Below are 20,335 nucleotides of genomic sequence, written 5' to 3'. Positions count from 1 at the left end.
TTCATCAAAATGTTCATAGGCCTTAATTACTACTGAGTTGTACATGAAGTGTCCAGAACCACGGCATGATGATGTCACTCCAGTTACTAGTGTTATTAGTTTTATTTCATGGCTCTATGCTATCATGTCAGCCGCAACACAAACAACCTCATAATACTTCCCTTTCTCCAGTCTGTGTTCATTTAGAGTCCCTAAAACGCGGACATATTCCTTCCAGAGCGCAGGTCTATAAATCACATATTCATCTTACAGCTGAAAGAAAATGTCCGCTCCTCTCTCCATCTCCTGAACCGAGGACGTGGCGAGTATGAGATACCATCCTTTCATTTCCGCTCCTCCAGATAAAAAGATGAGAGGTAAGGGAGGGGGACCAAAGTGAGGCCTATCGCCGAGCAGCAGTGATTGAGTCCCGTCGCTAAGCCACGGCGAGGATCTGCTCAAATAACCCACTCTGCCGATAAGAAGCCTGTCATTTCCATAGACAAAAAAAAACAAAACATTGGGGTTCAGATTAGATTTCAGTGTCCGGATGGCTTCTCTTAGAATGTGAATAATAAGGCAAACTCCTGTCCACCATCTTTTCATGAAAACACCCCTGAAATACACAGACTTGATTTGAATAGCATTATTATTACTTGTTAGCGGTAGCAGCATTGTACTGAATTTTGATGCCGGCATTCAAAATATAAAAAATTGCTATTTCAGAATGATTGCAGGAATAATACAATTTCTAGTACATGTTGGTGCTCTCTTTTCCGAAGGGAATTCTTAAAAATAAAAAGGATAAAATCCTCCAAAGAGCAGCATTGTAATTGAAAGAGCTCTTAAGAGGAGCCTTTCTTTGATTTGTGTTCATCAACGATTCTGACGACATAATTCGGGCATTAAAAAAAACAGTTCATTGAAGCGTTATCAAAGAACCTCCCCGAAAAATCTGGAGTCTAAAATAAGAAAAGTCTCTCAGGTTCTGACCAAAAACAGTAATTGCTCTTTAAACTTGTCCCCTTCCCCACAATTTGGACTTTTTTGGGCTCTGATAGAAGAGGCAGTCTTCTCTAGTGTTTGCAAACAATAGAACTGAATGTATTCATGGCCATGCCTTTAGAGCTAATAGGTGCAAAACGCTTGTTTGGAGTTGATCTTCAAACTGTCTGTGATCTGTAAATGGGAGCATTCAAGGCACACAGAAACTCTTTATTGTCCTTCTAGATTAGTAAAGTTGTTGTTCTGTGCACTCTGAGTTCTTACAGCTTCAGGATGAAGGTTTGATGCAGTCAATCCATTTTTAGTTCTACTTGTTCTGACGACCTTTCTCATTCTTTCTTCTGTAGATATCATATCATTTTTAGGTCATGGTAAAATGTCTTTTGTCTTAGCGGCCCTCCTGCAGGTGTGATGGAGTCGCTCTATTCGTCATAATGTTCTCCCGGCTTCTGAAAGATGTCAGAAATGATCACCATTTCTACCGAGCATCTTAAGCTTTCCTCCTGTTTCTGCAGGAGACATTTAAGCTGCTATATGACACTTCCACATCATGATGACACTTAGATTCTCAAGAGATTCTCATCCACTTGTAAGCTGTTGAGTTTCCATACCTCTTGGTTTCATCCTCTTCAGTGTCTCGTTCAGGCGTTTCTGATACCTCCTTCATGTTTTAGCCATATGTCAGTCCACTTAGACTAATTCTTTGATTTTCAACAGACATGATGTTCTACATGCACCCTGGGGACAGATATGACCCTTTTACATGGATTTAAAGGATTTGATTGTGTTATGCTAGAGCCCTGCCTTGCTACAGTGGCTAATGGCGTTTTTCATTGTACATGTCATCCCAGCAACCTCCATTTCAATATTTTCTGCACTGAAAGAAAACATGGCTAATGAATCATCTCTCATACAGGCTTCTTAGGCTCTTATTACACTGTCTTTTCTTTAGTATCGCTTTAATCAACGGTATATGAGGTATCAACGTTTGAGGAGATTGCGATTTAGTACAGCCCATACTTTTGGTACCACAGTTTGGTGCTATAGCTGACAGTTTTAAAGCTAGCGAAATGTCATTAATCAGTGTTTTTCCACCATTTATTTCATTGGAATTTGTCTAAAGAGGTTCTTGGTATCCATCGCTATTTTTTTTCCATGTATGCTTTTGAGGCCTTTGAATTATGAAGGGTTCAAAACTGGCAGAGTCTGGTATTTGCAGATGGATATCATTGGTTAGAATGGTAAAGAACATACATACAGTTAACTTTTAATCGTCAAAGTGCGCTAAGCTTGAAAGCGAAGAGTTTGCTGTCTGTAATTTACCCACATGAACAGCCCTAAGTGATGTGACAATATGTTGAATCCATATAAAGCCTCCACATGAAGGATTACAAAAAAAAGACTTAAAAATCTTTTGGAATGGACCCAACTGTGTCAGCAGGGCCAGCCAAAGCATGCTCTGGATATTTAAAGAGCCGAGCAGCCGAGTGTTTTTTTTTTTGGGTGATTTGGGCCTTTGCTGCAGAGCCTGGCGCTCTGTTAGAGGTACATTTGTATGAACATTTAATGGACCCCCTGCTGCTCTCCCTGTCGCCCCCCCCCCCCCCCATGTGAAGGGCCCAAGCAAACCTGACATCAAGAGCATTCAGGGGACTCTCCATCTATCTTTCTTTTTATCACAGTACATTCCCCCCCCTCTCACCCTCGCTCTCCTCTCCATCTTAAGCAAAGACAACTTTGGTGAATATTTCATGGGGGAACATTGCCTCAGTTACACTGTGTCGAGCAGGGTGAGCGGCACGCAATGACGCCTGACAAGCCCACACATATGCAGGCGTCCGCTAGGAGACAGCCTTTCTTTTTGTCTGTCTTCGTGACACTCCTCCTCCCCCCCCCCCCATCACAGACACTAGCTCTGTGGCTGCTGATCATTTAGCTGTTTCTTTAAATGTTAGCATGACTGCAGAACTTCTGCTGATCCATCTGATTTCTGCTCAAATGCCAACATATGGATGCAAATCTGCTTTTGCACAGATTGCAACATTTACAGTGTTAAATGATGCCATTACACACTTTTAAGATCACACAAAAACTTTACCGTGCTGTCTCTTTCCAACTTTGATGTTTGCATTCACGAGTGAATAACTATCAAAAGGGATTTTTTTGTTCAAAGGGCTGTCATTCTTTCAAATATTCATAATGCAACTACATGATCACTTGTTCTTTGTTCGATTCGGTTTTGCAGAAGATGCGAGCTTCAACAATTGCCTCCGTTGTTTTGGAAGCCTCACTTAATTTCCCAACATTCGATAACATGGAGGGAAAAGCAAACAGCCGCCTTTCCATGCTACGTACACCGATTTGACAACGCCACAGCACGCTCACTTTGCTGCCCTTCCCCTCTCTCCCTTCTCTTTTATTAAATAAACAGTGTGCCGGCTCGACGTACACTTCCTACCTTGCCTCGCTCAGTGTGACGAGCAGCTGAACGATGTCACAGCTAACAGGGGCGGCTCTGTCTCTCTGTTGTGACAACATTCGTTTGATGTAGAAGTGGTAGTCCTCTGCTGCCATGTTCTCTCCCCTTCTGCTCTTTTTCTTGTTCCTACTCTGCTCCAATCTCACCGCTGTCACACATTCTGGAAGCCAACTGGCATGACCTGAAAGTGTGACGGCGACATGCAAGCTGCTGCTGCTTTTTTTTTCTTCTTTCCCCTCTACGTTCTTTTTTTTTTTTTTAAAACCACCCAATATGCATGCATACATAAAGAGAAATGCATCCTTTTTACCAGATTAAAGAACTTTAATTGGCGCACGCTCTTCTCTGAACTGGTGTCCCATGATGCAGCAGAGGGTGCCAGTGATGTATAAAAGATGTGTGTGTATGAGTGTGTCCCTCATTTGCATAAAGTTGTGTGTTTTCATCAAACTTAGTCACTTAAAAATCTGCCATATGTCCATGAATTTACAGCATACTGTAGTTTTTTCAAAGACAAGTGTGCTGCTTTAGCAAACCAACATCATACTTACCTCCCTATCTCTCACACACACACACACACACACACACACACACACACACACACACACACACACACACACACACACACACACACACACACTGAAGTGCAGCATCCACCTCGAATCGCCCTTTCACTGTAATAGCGTCATTTAACGTCTAAATGATGCTTTCCAAAAGATATGACTCACGAAATAAAAGGTGCAAAACGTGGAAACAAAGTTACTGTTTTGCGTGAAAATAAATCAAAATATGTTCCAAAAGACAGAAAGCTCTTCTCTCCTTGTGGAGGAATATTTTGATAGGAAGCGCCATTAAAATTAATCAAAAGAATCACTTGTTAGAAACACCATGACTCACTTCGTCATTCTGCTGCGAGCTGGAGATACAGAAGAGGAAAAGCGCCAGCAGCCATGTATGGCATCGGAAAAGGAAAAGCACTCAGGGCGTCTTTGTCCTCTGTTTAAACAGCACCACAGAGGGAGGGAGGGGGAGGGATGGGAAGAAGGGGATAAGAGAGAAGAAGTTTCTCACAGCTGCCCAGCCTGAGGCCTAGAAATATATGAGGCGCTGTCTCTCGTCACAGCATCACCAGCCATCCTTTCTCGCCTGTCATTATTTTACCTCTCGCAGAGCACACACGCCGTCTCTCAAGCACACATACGCACACTTACACCACCACACACTCTCTGCACAGCATTGATCTGCTCTCAAACACTGCCAGCATCAGATCCTCAAACATGGTCAACCTAAACCAAATGGAAAAATACAGTGCGTATTAAATTGTTTGTTAAGCATTTGACATTAAACTATTAAGATACTGCAAAAGTCATCCAGACCCAACCTGTTCTGTAATCATTTACCTGCCCAGATGAAACTGGGGTTTGATAGATAGCTTTTAAAGAATTATACAATTTTGCATCAATACCTGGTTTTAGAAATTTTAAACTGACAAGCTCATGATTAATACAGTCAAATGCATTCTGAAAATCTATAACACAACAAAAAGTCAACCTCCCTTCTTGTAGTCCAACATGCACTATTATGGATAAAGAATATATGTGATTAATACACGTTCTGTTTCTCCGATTATATTAAACAATGCTAGCATAACTGAGTAAATCAAGAGAGTGATACCTGAAAACTGGACTTCACCTTTGTGCCTTTTATTGGCATTATTCTCCCTAGTACATTTAGCATATATTCGTAGTTCTTGGGCCTATTAATGGTGCAACAAGCAACCTCCTTTATGATCATTTAAAAAAATGAAAGTCATTTCAGAAAAAGGGGGGGAAAAGAAAGAAGACACTGTACATTCTACGATCATTATAAATGTAAAAAAGAAAAGTTATAAATGTGAAGCAAGTTCTGTCTTTGTTTTTGTAATTGTATACATCTCAAGAGAACTTAGACCCAAAGCGATATCATGCCAATCTGACCAGTGATGTGACAAAAGCATAGTTAAACTTAACTTAGATAATGTTAATGAGAAATTAAAATGTACAGAAACATACTTTTTATCAACAAAAAATGGTAAAGGTACCTCAATGATGGAAGAGAAATGTTATTCCATCCATGTGTTGTTAGATTCCTTAACAGTTGTAGTTTCTGAGAATCATTATATATACCTCCCTTTTCTTTCAGTTAGCACATACATACAAAAAACCCTTTGGCTCATCGTCATAAAAAGTTGTCAAAAAAATATTCCAACTTATATTTACATACATTATGATTACCAACAAGCCAACTGTTTGCTACATTGCGAGCTTCAACACATCCACTGTGACAAGCGAGAAATAGTTTTCTTCCCACAGGTTTTTTAAAATTAAAGATTGTTCACACCAGCATACTGTATATCACACAGGTACTGTGGTCCAAAATAAATTTACTTCAGTTGCACTGCTGTGATTTGTGTATCATCTGTCGAGCCGAAGTGGATTTTTCTGAGTTCATGAGGAGTTCAACTACTTGGAACGAAGACACACAAATTTCAACAAATCTTTTGACAATGCTGATCTTTCAGGAACAAAGACAGTCATACAAGTAATGTGACATGTCCCTCAGATATCTTACAGCAGCCAATATTTTCAAGGATGTGAAAAAAGGAATTTCACCGAGTGCTTCTTTGCAGGGGAGGTTTATTATTATTATTATTATTATTACTCTAAATGTTCCTTCTGTAGCTCTACATAGGTAACATTAGTTCTGCCTCCAGGTAAAAAAATTCACCAGTTGTTTTTGTAAATGGTCACATGGGGTTGTATGTAAAGGCCTGACAGCGGCGACCTCTAAGGCATGAGAACTTTTTGTTACTGTGAGTGAGAGCTCTGCAAAAGGTCCATGCTCGGTGCCGATCGACCCTTCACTCCGCCCTCCTGTCCAAAAGTCAAACTCTAGGGAGACTTCCCCAAATGTCAAACTCCAGTTCAGTTTGCATTAGCAGCAGTTTCACGAGGCAGAGAAGGATTCTGGGAGCTCGGCAAACACTGTTCTGCTGCCACATTTACAATTAAACTCTGTGCCCCTGCAGAGATACCGGTCAAGTCGTGAAAACAGCTGAAACCTGAGTGTTAAATAACTGTAGCAGCTTCTGTTTGATTTAAAGGAGAGCTTGTTGGACTTTCATACTCCGAGAGATGTGGCTTCGCAATGAAATTTGCCGTATTGGGCTTTGTGGCAGCAACATATCCATCAAAACTTTGGCTGACAGGAAACTCGATGAACTATCCATCATCAGGTTTCACCTTAGCTAGACATTACTGATGGCTGTAGCAGACTGAAAGCTACTGGCTGTTTCAATAAGTCATTGCAGTATTTTGCGGGAAAAGTCAACCATAAGCCCAACAGTGGGAGGAATGTGAGTCATTGTATATTGAGAAAACTCATGTATGAGAGCCCAGTTTCTATTGTTTTAGACCTCACTGCAGCATTTGATAGAGTGGAACATGTCATTTTAATTCACTGTCTAAAAACTTGAGTTGGCACAAAGGGTACTGTACTTAGTGTCCTTTTTTATTTTTTTAGAAAGGACTTACTCATAGTAGGAAACTGTAGGTTATTATTAATATTCTACTACTAATATTACCTGTGGTGTACCACAAGGATCTATTTTAGGTCCCATTTTATTCTGTATCTACATGCCACCACCAGGCCAAGTAATTCAGTTTGGCAAAGTCTCTACTCTTGCTATGCAGCCGACAAACCAATGTATCTTTCTGGAGGCCCTGGTGGCTTTAAAAGCCTTGCTGCGGTCACGGACTGTTTCAGTGATGTAAAAAGCTTGATGAACGGCACAACAGTTTCTTCTACTCAATAACTCAAAAGTCAGAAATCATATCGTTAAGGCCCCTCAACTCCATTAACCATAGTGTGAGTGGCCTTTGTGCCCTAGTTGTTGTGCGTGAAGCCAACAATCAGAAATATAGGAGAATTGTTGGAGGGTTGTCTGAGCTTTATAATACATATCAAACAAGTTTTAATATCATGTCCAGAATTAAACCAATGCTTTTACAGTAAGACCCATGCAGATATGCAAAGAACACACACATTGAGTGGTAAATGGTTCTGTAAAATATGACACATTCACCAGTTGAACCAGCTGCCATTGGGATTCATCACACACACACACACACACACACACACACACACACACACACACACACACACACACACACACACACACACACACACACACACACACACACACACACACACACACACACACACACACACACACACACACACACACACACACACACAGACAGACAGAGAGAAGGAGGTCAGAGCTCTCCTACTTGGCTGTCTTGAATATAGGTCTGCCAAAGTGAGCAACAACAACAGAAAAAAAACAACACTGAAAGTATTACATAAGTTAGGAATCCCGCTGATTTGAACCTTAAGTCGACACACAGGCAGCTATTTAAATTGCATCAGTTCCTCTGATGTAAATGTGTATAGCCTTCAACTCCCTCAGAGCTTTTAGTCATTTATTTTGATTAGGGCTGTATTTATAAGATAAGTCTCTTAAGTAAGTCGCCTGGGAAGCTGGGTTGGCGAGGACGGCGGTGAGGGAACAAAATGAAGTCTGTTTGATGATTATAAATTCCAAAATATCTGCTTGTCAATTAATTAGGCACTTCCTGGGTATGTGCGCCCTTCTTTTCATTTACCGGGCCTGGCTCTCAGTGGACAAATACCCGCGGTGCTCCCATTGTATGTCTAAGCCGTTTCACATCTCCGGCAGCTGGGGGAGCAGAGAATAAAGATCCTTCAAAGGCAGACAGTTTTCAAGAGCAAGACTCTGTTTCCGTGCGCCGGCTGATTTCTTGAAGCAGCGTTTGTGGCCGCTTGAAGGTTTTACTTCACCAGTTGTCTCGCTCTCAGACGCAAACAGGAATGGATAAAGGCCTGGTCACTCTTAAGATTTAAATGGACTATTCGACTGTAAATCAAGTTATTTCGGTGGAATATCCAGGATCAGATGATCTGCTTGAATACATGACTTAATCTGGCAAGATAGCTGGCTAGCTACAACCATTCAGGAGTTTCCCCTGCATGTAGTCACTACAGTACCAAGCCTTACCTAATACAAGCGGACAAGTGAATGTAACTGTGTGGGATGAGTAAGAGTAGTCGATGGTTTATTTTAGTTTTTAGGTCATATCCTTGCTCGTTTGGCACCTTTAGTTTTTGACTTACGTGCTTGTGGCGTAGTGGTTTGTGCGCGCGCCCCATGTACGGAGACTGTGGTCCTCCAAGCTGGTGTCCCGGGTTCAAATCCGACCCATGTCTCTTTTCCTGCTTGTCATTCCCTGCTTTTTTTCTCCCTGATTTCCATTCTATCCACTGTCACATCTCTAAAATAAGGGCATAAAAAGCCCCAAATAAATCTTTTAAAGAACTTATACTGGTTTGCATTTAGAATGTAATAAAATCATTAACTGTATTAATCCTTTTAGATGTACTACGTTATTATAATCTTGACGTTACAGGGTAAATTGCAAACCACACATATGTCAGAATACATTTAATAGTCAATAGAAATGTTATTCCAGATGTCTAACATGCTCTAATGCGTCACAAGAACATGTTGATTCTAATTTCAGACGTCTGTAAGAGTAACTTGGTGAAAGAAACGTAGGCATAAAAAACTTTCCGATTTGTTTTAAGCCAGAGTTTTTTTTTTTTTTTTTTTTTTTTGTGTTGTTAAGTTTTATAAACCACAAATACTGCTCAGGATGTCACAGCGTTCTTAAGCAGGTTTCTGTTCTCCCCTCAGTGTGTGAGTCACGTTGCATTTGGCAACTCCTCTCACTAACACAGTTGAGTTTACAGTCTGGTTTCCAGAGATGGAAAAATGTCAGCAAGCGACAAGTCATCAAATCAGACCCGTGTGTGGGAATCTTGTCCTGTTTAGTCATCTTTAATACATATTTAAAAAAAAGAACTCTGGAAGCTCTGCACCATATTTTCATTCTTTGTAAAGTCACAATAGAGAATGCCTACAAGCATCAACAACAGAATATAGCACAACTGTAACAGCACACACTTTTCACACCTCAGGTAGATTCCCCAGCTAGAGATAAATGTCAATATTTTGATTTTCAGTATACCAATATTTTGCAGGGAAAAATATTTACTCTCGGGAAGGATTTAGCGATTATCTCCTTAAAGCCTTCCACAAGGTGAGGATCCACCACGTGACTTGGATCTTTCTAAACGAAAGTGGCATCTTAAAAAAGGGGATTTTAAAGACCTAAAATTGTTTTGACTCTGCCTGTTTCTCCCCAGCGACCTTAAACAGAACACTTGCATCCAGGCATGTTGTCTTTCATCATTAAACTGTCTCTCAAAGGCTCCTGGGAGCCTCCTAGAGCACAGAGAGGAACATTGTATTTTGCAACATCAAGCACGCAGCGTCTTTTAACGTCTGCTGGGAGGTTCTTATTAGAGTCATGGACCCGAGCTGAAATGATCACTTTCTTTCTGTCTGTCTGTTACACACACACACACACACACACACACACACACACACACACACACACACACACACACACACACACACACACACACACACACACACACACACACACACACACACACACACACACTTCAGCTTCATACATTAATGCAGGTGATACCCCAAGATCTTATAAGTGTATGGATCCTTTGACCTTGTTTTCTGTCCCTCTCTGCTTCCATTATGTGCCTGCAGATCAAAGACACACACAGTGCAGCAGGCGGTCTTGTGGGAGAAGATCCACACTTACAGGCAGCTGACAGAGGTAAGTTATTAAACCCTTCTCACTGACCTCGCCAACCTTACTGCTCTCCTGGCCCCCGTATAAAATCCCTCCCTTTTGTTTATGATGCTGTAACCACAGGAATCTAGTAACATTTCATCCCTGTGAGTGAACGTTTTCCAATGCATGAGTTCATCCCTGGAATAGAATACATTTTTTATTGGGTCACAAACTTTGTGGTGCTTTTTTCCCCCTGGTGCTAATGGAATATTATTTGATCAAGGTATCAGTCGATCATTATTTGTATAGCGCCAATTCATAACAAATGTCATCTTGAGATGTTTTACAAAAGAGCATATGGGATAATATGCAGGATGGATTTCTCCTTTTGTATTCCTCGCGTTCCTGTTGTCCACACTTCCTTTGCTTCTGAGGTGGGGTCTAAAGGTGGTGGTTGTGGGGACGACACAGTCCGATGGCGTTGGCTGGGCGTCGGGGGGACTTCGGGTGGTAGTTGTTGCCAGATAACCTTGATGAAGTTTGGGGGAGCGCCGTCTAAGGTGGAACCAAAAATGTCCATCAATAGAATAATGCTCACGGGGAGCTGGTGACCCAGTGGTTATTTTGTGCGACCAATGTATAGAGGCTGTAGTCCTAGAAGCATTCAGCCCGGGTTCAACCGTTGGCTCCATTCCCACATGTCATTCCCCACTTTCTCTCTCCCTGATTTTTTGCTTTATCTACTATCCTATCTCTGAATAAAACGCATACAAAATTAAATAATGGCTCACAGAGCAAAGGGGAAAAGCCAATTTTGAAAGGCAGACAATAGCTTATTGTAGTTATATAGGACGAATAAGGTTGAATTTACTCCTTTCCCACATTTCATTCTCCTCTCTCCCCCCCCCTGGTTTCTAATACATCCACTGTACTACACAAATAAAGGAAATACATGTTAAATCTTAAAACAAACACACAAATGCATGCCTCACATTGGTGTTCAAACGCACCAGCACAGGAGCTGAAAGCAAAAGCCTACAGCTAATATAGCTATCCCAAATATTCTGTGGCTGTGGGAGAAGTATTCTGGCATATGCGAGAGCTTGGCTATTGTCTGAAAATAACAAACAGATTATCCATGCATAAGGGAGAGCTTTGTTTACCATACGTCTCTTCCTTTGGCCACAATTCCAAACACATCTAAAAAAGCGACTGCACCTTGTGTAGATGTGTGGCAACGTTGAAAAGGCTGTGTGTGTGTGTGTGTGTGTGTGTGTGTGTGTGTGTGTGTGTGTGTGTGTGTGTGTGTGTGTGTGTGTGTGTGTGTGTGTGTGTGTGTGTGTGTGTGTGTGTGTGTGTGTGTGTTTGTGTGTGTGTGCGTGCGCGCCTCCTGTTTTGTTTTCAAGGTGATGCAGCTAGTTTATTCCCCCCCTTCACACCGCGAGCATATTATCCTGCTCCAGCTGCCGCGAGGAGACAGGCCCGGGTATTTATGACGAGCATAAAAAAAGTGTGCGCATTCCCTGTCACCTTACAGCTCCAGATTTACTGCACGTTTGACGAACACGCAGAATTAAAAAGAAAAAAAAAAAGAAAAAAGGAGTGTTCAATTTGTATAGGAGTTTAGAGCCTGTCTGTTGTGCATCCTCCCAACGGATTCAGCTGTGAGTACATTTGTGTGTGTTGCTGTCGATGCACGCCTCCCACTGCGTGAGAATGTGTCGATCTGTCTGCCTGTGTGTGTGTGTGTGTGTGTGTGTCTGTATGCCTGTGTGTACTTTGGTGTGTGTGTGTGCACACCGAGCCCGCCTGCTCTGAAACACCAGCAACAGATAACAGATGGTCCCCCTGCATTAGAAGTGTTTTATTTCCCCGCGGAAGCCAGATATGTCAAAAATAAGCATGTGCAACATTAGTCATTTGGAATATTCATGCCCCTGCTGTCCGACGGTTTCCTTTTCACAGCCAAATACCACCAGCCCAATTCTCCTAAGGAAGTGTGGGGAATGCAGGCGGGGGGGGGGGAGGAAAAAAAGCAGTCATCAGCTGAACTGATGGGGGAAAAGGCTGAGGCCTACTTGCAGCTTTTCCCCCCCTTCTTCTTTAGCATTCCAGGGCTGTAATTAAAAAAGGGGCTACAGTGTGTAGATGTGTTCATATTAAGAACCACATCCCCCAGCCCCATTAGACACACTGATGTGAATATGCACACATGTCCATATGCTTTATGCACCCACATTCACACCAAACAGTAACTCGCACCCACACTGATAACCTCATGTGGTACTCCTTTAGTATTCCTTCATGGACTCGTCTTTGGGAGTCCTCCTCCACCACTTATCTCCCCATTTCTCCTCTCCACCTCCATCTTTTCAATCCTCTGTAGCTTCACTCTCTTTAATCTCCTCCTCCTTCTCCTCCCAGGCTCTCTACCCCCACCATCTCCCACCAATGAGCACAGCAGCCATCCCTGTCCTTGGTGGCAGACATGGGCATGCATCATTATCAGGCCTGATTAACCATCCACGTAGTTGGCAGCCCAGGCCCCCACCAGGGGCCAATGGCGTGGTTTTTCCCTACCGCCGAAAAACATGAATTTTGAGCAGCACTTTTTCTCGCTCGCTGTGGTCCCTTGTGATCAGGGTTAATTCGTGGCAGCGTGTGTGAATAGTGTAGAGAGGAGGAAGAAAAAGGAGGAGGGGGAAAAAAAAAAAAAAAAATGCTAGCAAACAGTAGTGCGCTGCTTATCGCAGAAATGCAATATGATTTATTCAGGAATATGCAAATCCAACAATCACTCTGTCTTGTTTACCGATGGGACCTGCTGATTCAGTCTGAAAGGGAGAAAGAGAGAGGGAGGGTGGGGGGGAGGGAGGAGGGGCACAATCCAAGCCATAGAAGCTAACATACAGTGCAAACACTGAGCAGCCACCAGCAACCGTATCAGAGTTTTGTTCTTAGAATGAGGAAATGAAGGATGTCGGACACTTTCTTGGGTGTTTCATAGCTTCAGAAACATTCACATTTTTTTTTCTTGTGAGGCTGGATTGTTGATGTAAAGAGCCAAAAGTTGCACGCAGTAAAGGTAAGGCATGTACAAAGCATTGTATTTGGATTAATTAAAAAGATGAACTGCATGCAATGACAGTCGGAATCTCCTGCAGTTATAGATTTTTTTTAGGAAAATGCTAACTACTGAGAATTTATGGTACCAACCAAAATATGCTGATAACAGTCTGGAAAAACTGTGTACACCCCAAGCTGGAGCAACAATCTTTACTGTAAAATCTTTCGCAAATCTGTACTAAAAAAAAAAAATGCCCTGCTGTAACGCTAGAAAGGAAATGACAGAGTAAGTAACACAGCGAACGTTAGCTTGTCTGTGGGTTAGCGTACTGTTGCTAAAGTCAGTGCTACTTGCTAAAATGCAATGCTCTGAATGTTCCTGCTACTTATACTTTCATCACAACAAGCATATCTTCACAGACTAAAGAGTAGGATGAATGTCCAGGGGCAACTTCTGTCTGGCTTTCATCTAGCCTTTCTTTTGACTCTCAGTTTTACAGAAGCAGGGCTTTATGCTAACACCAAGCAGCGCGCACACACACACACACACACACACACACACACACAGCGTACAGTCAGTTTGCACAGTGTGGAGACATTCGCAGTATTTGAAAGAATAACATATGACTCACATATATTACCAGATGTTAGATTTGTAATCCTGTACTTACTCTCAGTTGAGGCGTTTGTTCACACCATGTCTTTCTTTTTCAGTGTGAAGACATTTAAAGGAAAACAAGTTTGTTAAAGCCAGACAAATGAAAAGCAGTCTTTTTTTTGTTCTCAACTCACACAACTCACCTTTCATACAAATATGGAGACCAAAGTGTTTCACATGGCAACATAATAGCCACAAAGATGGAACGAAAACAGCAAAAACTGACAACAAGAGAACCTTACAACCCTATCTCAGTGAGCTTGTCATAAATTACCCTCGCCAATGTATCCATTGAGACACAGGGGATGGACATCATGACAGTCAAATACACATAATCTGCATGCAAAACAGTTTGCAAACAACAAGCTGTAGACGCGAGTACTGTACTGTACCTAGTCTGTCAACATGATTCTTTGACTTCCCACAGCATCTTTCACAAAGCCTTTGTTTGTCAGTAATTCTCGTTGTCTATGAGGGGAAGGCATTAACAGCTCTATGTGTGTCTCAGAGAACCTCCACAGGCGCCAAAGCACACCAAACCAAATTCCTACGTATTGTTGCTTTAAATAGAGGTCAAGGATTTGAAGACATGTGCTTTACATTGTTCTCCTGACAGCTTCATTATCAGGTTAGCTTTATTGTTGCTATGCCCCCCCCGACAATCACATGTCATGTTCTAATGTAGAACTATCTACACAGACTACTGAAAAGTTCTCATTAAATCCATGCAGAATAATCTGCTTTGAGTCGATTCCCCTTTTGGTAAGAAATTAAAGTTACATGAACCTGTGGATACTTGTCTTATGTACACGTGTATCACTCGGAGGTGTGCAAAGAATCCCAGGTGTTGTAAGCTGATAAGAGTTGTTACCGTGCTGGAAAGAGCTGCAGGGAAATCCAATGATTGTTTGACTAGCATGTTTGACTCTTTGAAGCCGTTTGCAGCACTACCAGATAAGCTACTGTATTATTACTCCGCTTGCCTTCAGTAGGTTAGAAAAGATTTTTCTCTGACCACAGGAGCAAAAATGAAGCAAAATGGAATTGTGGTTGTGGTTGAAAAAATGTAAAAAAAAAAAAAAAAAAAAAAAGTGGCTATATACTGTGAATAAAATGTATTAAATTATGTGCAACAGTGCAGCTGGACAGACTTGAATATTATCTGAAGCCGAGTGGATAAATCTAGCTGTGTGCTATTTGCAGATATGCTTTTTTTTTTTCTTTAGTGACTATGGGAGTCACAGTCCTGCGTGTCACATTCAATTGCTGCCCTTCATCTTCTCGGGATTGCAGAAATAGGTGTGAGTTGCAGCCATTTCCTCACTCTCTGCTGAGAGCCCAATTAGCGCTGTTGTACAGAATTGATTTCTCTGCACTATATTGCATGTACTTTTCCAGGTGAGTCCCTACAGCTGGCGCGAGTGTATGGAAGACAACAATTATCCCCTCTAGCAGAATCTCTGAGGCCACACAAAAGAGAGCAGAGCTCAGGAAATTGATCTCTTCAGGCTTGTGAGCTGCTGTGTGGATGAGCAGAAAGAAAGCAACCCACACTTTTGTGATAGCTTAGAGCCACAAAATGCAACTTTTTGAAGTCAAACACTCCTTAAATTCTTGAAATGTGTTCTTTTAAATGAAGAGACCTAGTCTGTGATTAAAATATAATAAACAGTTTCAATCATCCCACACGGAAGCATTTGCATAGCTGTACATCACTGCCTGAAGCAGGTGATTTGGGAGGTTTTTATTTTTGCCGGAACCATAGGTGGGAGCAAGTTTGTAGCTTTTGCCCGTTGGATCAGCAACAAAGACAGGTAGAAAGCAGAAAGCACTCTGAAAGCACTATAAAACTACAACAGAGCTAAACAGAATGACTTAGTGAAATGAAAAATCAACCAGGTCAGCTCCTACAGATATCTTGGTATAGATAACCTGTTTAGCTGGAAAACTCATGTTGATCAATTGTGTATTTTTTAAGCGTAGATTCAGGGTGTATGGTGTTGACCATAAGATCATGTTTTTGTTTTATCATCCTGTGTTGGAGAGAATCCTCAGGCACGGTTTGTCAGCCTGTTACAGTAATCTCTCTTCTCAGTTCAAATCTAAGCAGCTTGCTCGTCTGGTGCAGACTATAACATGAAGGTTATGGGGAGGACTGAAAACCGCTCCCTACAGTCGGTATATGAGCGGTCTGTTCTCAGGCAGGCAGATAGTGTGGTCTGACTGTCTCTCATCCTCCACTCTTGAGTGTGAACTTTTACCATCTGGCAGCCGATACGAAAACCCTTAATGTAAACTGAACCGCTTTAAAAAACTCTTTTGTACCCATGTCGATCAAAAGAACAAGTACTTTCTTAAAGCTGTATGGGTCGTGCAATAATGTCATGGTCTTGTTATGTTTCTATATTTTCTTACCTTTAAAAATACATACATATCTCTTATGCTGTGTTTATGCAGATCTAGTGCAATATGGGTGATGACCAATATTTGCTTTTTTTTCCCACTGGGTTGTGCTTTTCTGTTACATGTTGATGTGTTTTTTAACATGTGGATTGTTTTTATTTATTTGATTCTACTGTAAAAGTAGCTGGCTGTGGGGCGCTGGTGGCGCAGTGGTTAGTTTCCAACTCTATCCACTGTCCTATCTCTCCTTTAAAGGCACAAAAAGCCCCAAAATAAAAGTAAAGTAGCTGATTGTGTGCAGCACTCTGCGTCCAAGACAAATTTCTCGTAGTGTATCGTATCGTAACATATCGTATTGTAATGCATCGTATCGTATTGTATCCTATTCTATACTAAGGCATCCTATTGTATAATATAGTATCGTATTGTACTTGAATACAATTGAAAATAAACATTCAATTAAAAACACTTCCTCTGTTGAGAGAAAATCTCTTTAGACTGAATCTTCGTCTTTGACCTCATTTCTCTCATGTGCGACGGATCTACTCATTACATCGACAACAGCTTTCACATTGAGTGGCACATTTCAGCCTGAAGGTGTTCTTTTGTTTTATGACAGAGTCTCTGCTGTTTGTAGAAAACATCGTCTCTTCCTTTTTTTTTTTTTTTAAAGATACATTTACTGACATAGATTAAAGTGTACAACAGTTTCAGTTTTATCTCTGAGTGTCTCGACGGGCGGAGTCATGATATCATAACTAACGACTTCTGGTGGGTGGAATACATTTGGACAGGCTGCCCAAATTAATTATATACACGAGGAACTGCAACATCATTTCCTATGTTGAACTGTAAGCAGACAGGCACCCCCTTTACTTATCAAACTGGGAATTATATTCACTGATTTACACCCTTAGATATTCAACATATGCAATACTTTTGGCTTTTTGCACTGGCTAGTCTTGTAAATACCAATATGCAACACACACTGCCTTCTCCATCTTCTTCCTGCAACCTAAATGGCTGGAAAATGCCCATCTTTCGCAGTAATGTGTGTCATATCAACAACATGAAGCTAATCTGCTGGACTCATGACGTCCTCCGTCATGCTATTTTTGCCACGCACATGTTGCCTGAGAGGTCAGCAGCATTGCAGAGTTCTTACGAGGTTGAATTGCTTGGAGGAAGAAGTTAATTTCCATCTCAACAGAGATAAATGACTTTGCTTTGACCTCACTTGTGCTGGCTGGCACAACAAAGACTTTGTGCTTTTGTAGGAGACAGGCAGCGTAAATACCAGTGGTTCAAAAGCAGTGGTTTTCGTATTGGGTGGTATGAAATGATTTGGTAACCACAGTAAGTCCAATTTGATTGTGTTTTGGTGCTCCAATAAAAGACAACAAAAAAAACAAACATTTGAACCCAGTTCAATCTGTGCTGAGGAAAAAATGTGCTATCAATGTAAACACACACACATCTACGTCTTAGGTGAATGTGTTTATTTTCCATTACTTAATTTAAGTAGCATATAGGTGAACACACATTACTTTTTCTTCAAGCTTTCAGTTACAAACAAAGCCTTATTGTACGATTAGTGACGGTATTTTTTGCATGTTAATGGCTAGAAAAAAGGCTTGCTTTCACAAAGATACTATATGATGCAGTGCTTTTTAGGGGTCAGTAACGTAGATCATGGTGTAATTGGTACGTCTAGAGAAATTAGTCAATTAGATACTTGTAATTATGCCATAAAATTCTGCTCACCTCGGTGACTATGGCTTCTCTGGTTAGCTATCTTTTCTTCTGTGGAATGTGTAGTTTACAACAATCACAGAAATCACCAATAAAAAAACTAAAAATAAGAACAAACAGTTAGCTAAGTAGCTAGCTTGTTATGGTAACTCAGTTCCCTGTGTTTTTCTAAAACAGCAAATACAGCATCCGTAGCCAACTTTTTTTCACATTTTGTGTTGACAGCATTTCTTAAATACCTGATCCTCTTCCTTACACTTCATCTCAAATTATACATATATATTCATTTTTCAAAAGGCTGTCAAAAACACCATCTGTAAATGGTTTTCTTGGGGAAGTATTGCTCAGACTACTGCATAAGCTGAGTGAATCCTGCATATGTGGATCATTTTAAGGCTTCTTAAAGGTTCTCCATGTCGAGTTAGAGTTAATACCCTAATACAGGACAACTTTTGTATCACGAAAATAAAAGGTTTCAAAAACTAAAGTAGCAGTGCAACGCTCACGTGTGAATAATCGAAGGTTCTGGACGCAATTGCAGAAAATCAAAAACATTTATTTAAACGTTGGGGAACAAAAGGGAAGGAACACAGAGACTGTTTTTGAAGCCCCCTGCCACAAACTACTATCGAACAGAATATGCAGTATGTAGTATGACTGCCAGTCTGCGCTTATTTTGCAGTATGCTGGTTTCTGGTCTTGGGATGTGGAAGTATAGAACAGCCCAGCTAATGGAAAACCCTGCTACAGTGTAGCATCAACTTACGGTCTGAAAGAAGGTGACAAGTGACTCATTTCGATTTTTTAATGATTTTGAGACTCAAAAAAGATAATTGGTGGTATCTTTGTGCGGTGTGGTGTGATGTTGATTATTTCACCTGTAACTGCTGTTACTGTCCGTCATTTGGATCTCTGACCCAGCGCTTTAAAACAAGGAATAAACAATCTAAACAAGAGTAAACCATGACAGCAACAACACATTTACTTCCCTCACTATGATTATTTCATTCCAAAAGTTTCTCTTTTCTAAAGTTGTCTAAGCTCCTGGTGTGAAACCCATCACTTATTTATAAGCTTTGAACATGGTTACATTCATTATTCAGTGGAGACACGTTCCCATGGCCTTTATTTTGGAGGTTTATATGACATTTTAACATCATTTAGTATTCATACGTTTTTTTTTTTCTCTTACCAGCTGTCAGCATTGTGCTCACTGTGCTGAAGCCGCTCAAACATGTTTAGAGAGTGTAAATGTTAATACAAACTTTAATTGACACAACTGTTATTTACTGTACTGTGACTCCATGCAGTTTGAAAATGCACAGTCATCCTTAAGTCTGCAGCTGTATTGTGAGGACTGTCGAATGTGTTGTGGTATTCTTAGACATTTTCAGATTGGCTGACTCTTCAGGAAAGATATCTCCTATGTTCTTATGTACACTTTGGGTGTGCACATTGCTGTGCTGAGGTCATATTCCCCTTACCAAGGTTTGGTTTAAATCTTTAAAAATAGGCATTTTAGGAATTGACATTGCATGAAGAAGATATTAAAGCAAACCTTAAGCTGGTGAAGTCTGTTTTCTTGAAGGCTTGCTCAAAAAACTTTAAATTTGTTTAAGTGTGTGCCAGTTAAAGATAGAAAGGAAATATGGGGAAGAGAAAGTGCAGTAAACCTGAATCAAAGGGTTGTTTCCTTGACTACAACTGATGTGTCAAGGCCAGTAGCCTCTGTAACAAAATGAGCTAAACCGGTGCCCAGAAGTTTTTCCATTTTCAAGCCATTTTTTTTTTATCATTTCTAACACAGTCAGGTCCAGCCTTTGCTAAATCTTGTACCAAAATCTGCACTCAATTATTTAACTTCTAAAAATGGAATGTAATATTAGACTATTTCATAATTTACCTCAAATGGAGTTGTGAGTGTTCTGCACTGGGTTGCACCAGCTATGCGGAAGGTCAAACTTAGCCTAGTTTGAGCTGATATCTGATTTTGGACGGAGTTTACACACCACTAATATTTAAAGGCCTACCATGCAACTTTAAGAGCATAGACGAGTGCCTTTTCAATCACTCTCAAGTGATGACATTCCATCTCCAAGTTGATGTGGTTGTATGTTTGAATTTTTAGGCCAAAGAAAGTACATTTAGGTTTGGAAAGCCCGTGTCTTCTTCTTGATTTGTACTCTTGTGACCGCATTGTGCCTCTCCACACAG

The 20,335-nt window shown here is 41.0% G+C and overlaps 1 protein-coding gene across 1 annotated transcript in view; it reads left to right on the top strand.

The window, feature by feature from the left end:
• Positions 1 to 20,335, top strand: part of LOC109993383 (glucosidase 2 subunit beta) — a 130,093-nt gene that overhangs the window by 48,259 nt on the left and 61,499 nt on the right. The window contains exon 10 of the mRNA XM_020646332.3: positions 10,215 to 10,284. Coding sequence (XP_020501988.2) covers positions 10,215 to 10,284 — 70 coding nt within the window. The remainder of the gene's footprint in view (positions 1 to 10,214; positions 10,285 to 20,335) is intronic.

This window comes from Labrus bergylta, chromosome 22, assembly GCF_963930695.1.
Source record: "Labrus bergylta chromosome 22, fLabBer1.1, whole genome shotgun sequence".
Taxonomy (NCBI): Eukaryota; Metazoa; Chordata; class Actinopteri; order Labriformes; family Labridae; genus Labrus; species Labrus bergylta.
The sequence above is the reverse complement of the archived record's forward strand: the minus strand, read 5'-3'. Positions and strand labels throughout refer to the sequence as shown.